This window comes from Dipteris shenzhenensis, chromosome 28, assembly GCF_047967505.1.
Source record: "Dipteris shenzhenensis isolate YYH24624 ecotype China chromosome 28, Dip_SZ_1.0, whole genome shotgun sequence".
In the NCBI taxonomy this organism is placed as follows: Eukaryota; Viridiplantae; Streptophyta; class Polypodiopsida; order Gleicheniales; family Dipteridaceae; genus Dipteris; species Dipteris shenzhenensis.
Genome location: NC_141623.1, coordinates 19,528,198 through 19,535,366, shown reverse-complemented (window position 1 = coordinate 19,535,366; position 7,169 = coordinate 19,528,198). Strand labels below are relative to the sequence as shown.

General features: G+C 43.5%; 1 protein-coding gene across 1 annotated transcript; it reads right to left on the bottom strand.

The window, feature by feature from the left end:
• Positions 1–1,509: 1,509 nt before the first annotated feature.
• LOC147883281 (histidine decarboxylase-like) lies at positions 1,510–3,828 on the bottom strand. Its single transcript, XM_087399347.1, has 2 exons — positions 3,381–3,828; positions 1,510–3,253 (listed from the first exon to the last, which is right to left on the bottom strand). The coding sequence occupies exons 1-2, from the start codon at positions 3,705–3,707 to the stop codon at positions 1,781–1,783; spliced, it is 1,800 nt and encodes a 599-aa protein (XP_087255473.1). The 5' UTR covers positions 3,708–3,828; the 3' UTR covers positions 1,510–1,780.
• Positions 3,829–7,169: the final 3,341 nt, after the last annotated feature.

The following is a 7,169-nucleotide window of genomic DNA, read 5'->3' as shown; positions in this document are numbered from 1 at the left end:
ACACACACAAATTGCCAACAATATTGTAATCCAAATATATGTATGGATAGTTAGAGCAACGCAAGCCTTGATGGCCAAAAAAAAAAAGAGGAAAGAAAAATAGCATTGATATTTCCATTGAAATACTCTCGAGAAATTTTACTAGCCTCGCTATTACCATCGAAATTTCGATTGAGAACCCATCGATATAAATATGGAGATTTTTCAGCATCATTATTTGCATCACTATTTGTGTCAAAATTAGCATCAAAATCAATCTAGCATTTCGATGTACATATCGACGTACTAGAACATCATCAATTATGTCAATAATTTTGTCATGGAAAAGATTTTCTGACATTCAAATGACATTATTATCGATGTTTTTCTGACGCTAATACCAATGCTAATATCCATGTTTCTCAAAAGTTAGATTCCTTTTATATATAAAAAAGCCATTGATAAAAGCATCGAAAGGGGTCAGTATCTTGTAGTGAGGTCAACACTTACAAATTTGGTTATTTATTAGCTTTATTAGGCCATATTTGTGTGGAGGTGACCAATGTAGTATTGCAAATTTACTCAATTCTTTTAGAGTTTGTAAGTGATATTGAGTGGAGGTGACTATTTTGAAAAAAGTAAAATGCATCAAGAAACTCTAAAAGTTTTGAATAGTGTGTCCACATAGAAAAAGATGTCCAAAATTAGGAAATGGAAAGATTGAAATCTACATCGAGATGGGAAACTCAGAACGGTTTATGTACGATAGCACATGTGATCAATGGAACGGGTTTTATATTTGTATGAAGCTATAGAAAATATACATACACAAGGGGTTTTCTAATTGAAAAAGTGAAATTTTTCGTACATAGAAGATGCTTTAATCATCTCAAAATTTAGAGAAGGGGTGTACATAGGTTATAGAAATCCATAGGTAAGGTTTTTTTTAAATATCCCTTGATCTACATGCTATATGAAGTTTTTACATAGTGTCTTCGGGGACGGTTTCAAGAATGTATAAACATAATTGTTCAATATTTAAACAAAATATGAAAGACATTAAAGAAACTACAAACTCAATACAATTAGATATAATTTGCTTATAAGAAACTAGTACTAAAACCTACCTCTAAATTTCAAAAATAAGTTTAAAACAATTAAAGTAATATCTTAGTTCTCATATACAAGATCTTGTAAATTCACATTGTCAAGAAAAGTAATTCCTACATTATTTCCTCATTATTTTTAACATCTGGAGAGTGCCAACAAATAACGTCAAATTTATTACATAAAATAGTATACAAAATACAAGAACAAAAAATCTAGTCAATGTTGCTCCATGATTTTAACATTGACATGCTTGAAAACACAACATAAAAAATGCTCGAGACCATTATTACCATTTGCATTACCTACAACAATATATAGTTGCCATCTAGACCACATATATCAAAGTAACAAACTCACTCATATTTGATAGATCACTCCATTTCTTACATTAACCTACAAACTATCCTAACAAATCCACATTTGACATTTCCCTTTCTTTCATTAAATCGACACGATTATATGAGGAGACGTCTCCATGAAATCAACATGATTATACCATGGCAAGCTATAGATCCGAAGGTCGATTATATCATGGCAAGCTAGAGATCCGAACGTCATGTGCTGCCAGAAACAAAAGCAGACGAGCATATAATTCTGATTAGAGACAAACAATTCTAAGTGAGACATGACCTAGAAGTCAATGCCATTCGACCACTAGAGTTGGCAACGTAAACAGAGAGACGAAAGGAGACTATGCATGGTAGCCACGGCCCGCGTGTGGCACAAGTGCTCGATGGTAAGTAGTGAGAGGTGCGCGGTCCTTGGCCTTAAGGGTGGTGACCACTGGAGTTGCAGCTGAGTCGTCAATGAATGCCCCTTCATGCGACAATTCCTCGACGAACTCGTCCAGAAGAGCTTTCGTGACATGCTCCATCATGAAGATGTGAGAGTACTTTCTGTCGTTCAAGGTCTCGTTCGAGAGTGTGTATTTCGTCACCAGCTCCGCATTGGCTTGGCGAAACCGCACCGTGAGCGCCAGCGGCGTGCGTGCCACCCACAAGTCCTTACCGAGCTGCTTCTGCAGCTCCAAAAGAAGCTCTTCAGCGTACTTGGCCAAGGCCTCGAGCCGCAGCGCCTTCTCCACTAGGTCGGAGTAGGAATGGCGAGCATGGTAGTCCCACAGCAGCATAGCGGATAGACCGTTGCGGGAGCCCGCGAAGGTGGTGTCCGGCGTGCCGATGTAGTCCGGATTGTCTGGCGGCAACATTTGGTTCTTGGTCCTGGTCATGTAGATGCCGCAAGGATTGGGAATGCCCAGCCATTTGTGACCGCTCATGGCGATGGAATGCACAAAAGGCAGCCGGAAATCGAAGTTGGGGCCACGCTCCTTGATGATCTTGGCTTTGTGAGCCATCTCGATGTATGGCATGTAAGCAGCACCCAGAGCTCCGTCCACGTGAAACCAGTAGCCAGTGCGGACGTCGAACTGCTGAAGATTGGAGTCGTTGTAGTAGACCTTGCGCTCGTCCAGGCCATACTTTACCAGAATGGGCAGCAGCCTGTAGCCTGCTGCCTCGACATCGTCGTATGCACCCTTGAAGGTGGTACCGTAGTTGAAGCACACCAGGATGGGGTAGCCCTTCGCCGCGAAGAACTCTACCAACGTCGCCAGCGCCTCTATGTCGATGGAGCCATTGTCGTGGGAAGGAACCTCGTCCGGCCACCCATTGCCTGTCCAATCCTCCAGAGGACAATCCTCGAAGAACAATTCGCGACCCACTTCGGAGAAGGTGCGGATGGCAAGCATTGTCATGGCTTTGGCCAGCGAGTAGTGTGTATCTTCTGAATAGAAGGCGATGGGCGTGTAGGCGTTGGGGCTTTCGTCCGGTGGAGGTGCTTGGACGTACACCAAGCGGGGATGGACGGCTGGCTTGTCAACAGTGCGGCGGCGTTTCTGGCTTCTAGTCGTGCCGTTGTTGCTGGTGCCGTCGTCGATCAACAACTTTTTCCCACTGAGATAGTCGCGGGCGTTCCACATTCCATACAGGTTCCCCTCCGTCGAGCCCATGGTGAGCGAGAACCCCCAGTAGGAGTCGAGGTCGTTTTTGTCATGCGGCCAGCGAGCGTTCCAGAGTGCCGCGTAGTAGTCCAGAACCGAGCGCTCCATGAATTTGCTGTTGATGGTGAAGTTCCCGGTAGTGAAGGGATCCCCAATGTTGTTCACCTGCAATCAAAAGGAGACAGTGGTTTGATCAGCAAAGCACAGCTTAGGACTTTTAACGTCACTGGTGACTGCTCCACAGAACATGCGATCTAGACCGGAATACAGCAAGAACGGGATGGCGAATCACATGCGTATCGAGGTAGCTGGAAAAAGCCTTCGAGTAGTGCAGCGCCTGGTTGCACTGGTACCCGAGAAGGTGATGCTTCTGGTGGGTATGATACTCGCGCGCCTGCATGAGAGCTCGCTGGCGCTCGTCCTCGGGCATGGCTTGGCTGCCGAGGCGGAAAAGGTCGTAGGTATCGGGGAGGCCTTCGACTTCGGGGTAGACCTCGGAGGGGTCTTGAGTGGGTTCGGAAACATGGCAGGACTTGACGGCACGTTTGAGGTCGGAGTCGCTGGGAGGCCAGGGACGGTCGCCCACAAGCAATCCGGAGCTTTTCTTGTGAGTTGACATATTGCTCAAGCAGCAGATCAACAACAAGCAGAACAACGGAAACGTCGTCTGCGGTTTGCCGCAGCTGTAGGTGCACAGGGACACTCTTAACGCCGAATATCACTACAGCACTGCTTCTGCTTCATCCATTGCCTTCCAAGGTGCCATATATAGACAAGGAAACCACTCCATGCGTTTCACGTTTCGAGTTGGATGTATTCGCGTATCGTTCATGCGTCGCAGTAGAAACAGCTGGTCCCGGAGATATTCAGATAAGGAAGAGCTGGAGCGGGTACGTGAACTGAATGAAGACGAGTACTGGTGAGTTTTTTCGTCTTCCAAAAGCCATGTTGCTACTGCAAAGCAGCAGTGCTCGTACGCACGATAAACCCGTGGGGATCCATTCTTTTCATGAGTGAAGACAGCAATTTCGTTTTCAGTGCAAAGTAGCAGAGAGAAAAGCACAGCTGGTGCCCAATCTTGACCTCTCCTAATGTGAGCTGGGTAATCTTGATTGGCGTGTCGGTCCAAGTCTGTTCCAGCTTTTGAGCATTGAAAGCATTGTCATCCATGGCCAGGACCAGATGGCAGCTTTGGCAGCTTTCTATTGGCTATATGGGAAATCGTGCTCTAGTGCTACAAATGGCACCCTCCATTTTGGAGTTGCAAATCTCAGAACCAACCACGCTTCAAGTCCCTCTCGAAAAATGTGCCAATGTCTAAAACCCTCCATTAGCTGCGCATCTTTGGCATCGTGTGCACTAACTCTTAGGCTTACTGCACATGCTCTCAAAAGTGCGAGGTTGGAGGCGAACCAGCTCTGCTCTGGCTCCAAATTCGAGGAGGCTTGAAACGGATTAATTTCGTTCACACGCATTTTCACTAGGTGGGCTTCAGGTAGAAATATAATCGGTTGCTTGAGTCTATGGTACTTGTCTCCCTCCCTTTGCACTCTCCAAACCTACAAATCCTTCCTAGATGACTCGTTAACATTTTTTAGCACGCAGGGCACTCAAATGCTCAGTTCTATTCCTTCGCCTAGACAAATCTCAAGCGTCACCAAGGGCACTCCTTCAAGTGCATGTGCAGTGCATAGGGATGACAAATGCAAAGCTGGTGCTTTAGAGTTAGTGCACACGAGAGATTCGATGCGACTCTAATGCTGCATCTAGAATATAGGCATGTGAATGAAAGGTTGTGAGCATTAAATGCATCTAACGAACTGTTGGAAGCTGCAAGGAGCTGCAAAATGCCATCTGACTAGCTCCAGAGAGCTGCACAGCTTGTAGTTGGCAGATTTTCATTGGCTAGGATAGAGCATTGAACAGCATTGAAAGAACTTCAACCTAGTGTACAGCAAAAATGCAAGCTACCCATTGGTTGCAGGAGAAATTGAGCTTTGGTGCTCAAATTGCAACCTTTGAATTTGAGGTCCCAAAAATGAGCAGGTCAGTGGCGAATTTTGAGCACCAGTGGCTCTGCTTCGAATTTTGAGCTAGCCTTCAAAACTCACCACCAGTGGCGAATTTTAGGCCTTGTGTGCACTAAGCCTTACCTTCATTTCATTCACACGCCAAATAGCTTGATGCACCTCGAAGCATTTATTAGATGCCTAGAAACCTTTAGGAGAGCTCTGAGTGTGAGGGTTGTCCATCGTTGATTGGCCCATCCATCAATCTTTGTACCTGAATGGGAGCATTGACGACAGCACTAGATGCCCTTACCCATTGGATGGAGGTGAAATATAGCACTTTTGCTCGAAGTTGTAGACTTCAAAAGCAAGGTGTGAAATATGCAACCAAGAGATGTTGACAAAGTTGAATTGTTTTGTTTTATTCCATTCATCCCTGCAACTAAATTTAAGCTATGGCTCATGCACAAATGTGGAGATTGTAAGGGACATTTCCCCAATCTTTCGAAGCCGTGTATAGTAGATGTAGGAACTTGTTGCATCCTCACATAAGCTGATTGCAGCAATGAAGAGAGGTTCAAAGGTAGCTCAAGATGTAGCACTCATGATTTTGTCTTCTCATGCAAGCTTGGGGTGTAGGGATTGTAGGAGAGCCGATAGTAGGGGAATATCAATCGATGAGAAGTTGATAAAGTCTTGAACACCAAGGTCTCGTGAGAGACCAAGGAGTCTATCACTACCCTTACCTAGGATGGTTGCTTGGTGGTGAGGAGAAGTGTGGCAAGCATGCCAGTGTTCATATCCAAACCTAAGGATAGTGGATATAAGCAATAAAGCATAAATCATTATCTAGGCCGTTGATTTGGTTGCAAGTTTCTATCCTTGCCATTTTGGATCTCATTGGCTCTGCAAGGCCCCAATTTAAAGAGAGAGGTACCATGGATCTCACAACTTCGAGTGCCCCATGAAAAGAGAGAAAGGTACCATGACTTCATTTGGAGGTTTAAGCAAATGTTATCGATGTCCTTGGTGTCTATTTTTCCCTCCACTGCCAATTTACCTTCATATATAGCAGCTCTTGAAGGTGGTGTTGTATTGAAATCTGTAAGGTACTTTGAAGGATATGGAATTGCAGGTGTGTTATGTTTCATGCTTGCAAGGTACTTCTAGATTTTTGCATTAGAAGAGACATGAATGTATTTGTGGCTTCCTAGAGAAAATTAGGTGTTGTACTCAAATCTACAAGGTACTTTAAAGGATCTTGAATCGCAGTGGTGCTATTTGGAAGATGATATTAGTGCAAATGAATTGGATTTTGCACAAAGTGAAAGAATGTAGGTATTATGATCCCAAAGGAACTTTAAACAGATGAGCAATCCACTATGTCAGGGAGAGGAGCATGCCATAGTAAAGAATCTCGATTTTGTAGGGAAAAATCTCTTATGCAAAAAAAGTAAAGAAAGAAGCTAAAAGCACAAAGTGAGAAAAACCATTGAATCACCTTGATAATAGCATTCCTTGCTACAACATAGCAAGCATGTGAACATGAAGCATCCCCTCACTATTTTGAGTTGCAGAAGCCATTACTAGCAATGCTTGATCTTTTTGTGTTGACTCTGACTCTTTTTGTATTTTTACTCCACATATGTATGATCCACATCTTGATTGGGGCATCTGGCATCTGCTACATGTGGAGATTTGTAGGGACATCAGAAACACTTAAGGTCCTTACAAACTTTGGCACTAATCTGATGGTGGGACATATGGATGTTGGCATCCATTGCACATGTTTCCTTCACATATGTAGCATCCACATGCAAACATATTTACTTTCTATATTTTGTATTATAGACCAATAAGCTTACCTTGGTGGTTAATGTATCAAAAGTTTTGTAGCTTATAATTTCTAGGGTTGTAGTGAAAAATCCTTGGTGATTTACATGTTTATGAATGCATTTAGAATCGATGCTTAGTAATAGATAATATTTTTGGTGGCATGATAATTCCATGCCATCAATTTAAGAATACTTCAAGGAGATTGCACTTAGATTCATTTTTCCAATGTGTCTAGG

Coding starts and splice junctions, on each gene's coding strand:
- LOC147883281 (XM_087399347.1), bottom strand. CDS start 3,707: ATGTCAACTCACAAGAAAAGCTCCGGATTGCTTGTGGGCGACCGTCCC. Junction 3,254..3,380: donor CCAGCTACCTCGATACGCAT/GTGATTCGCCAT, acceptor TTTTGATTGCAG/GTGAACAACATTGGGGATCC.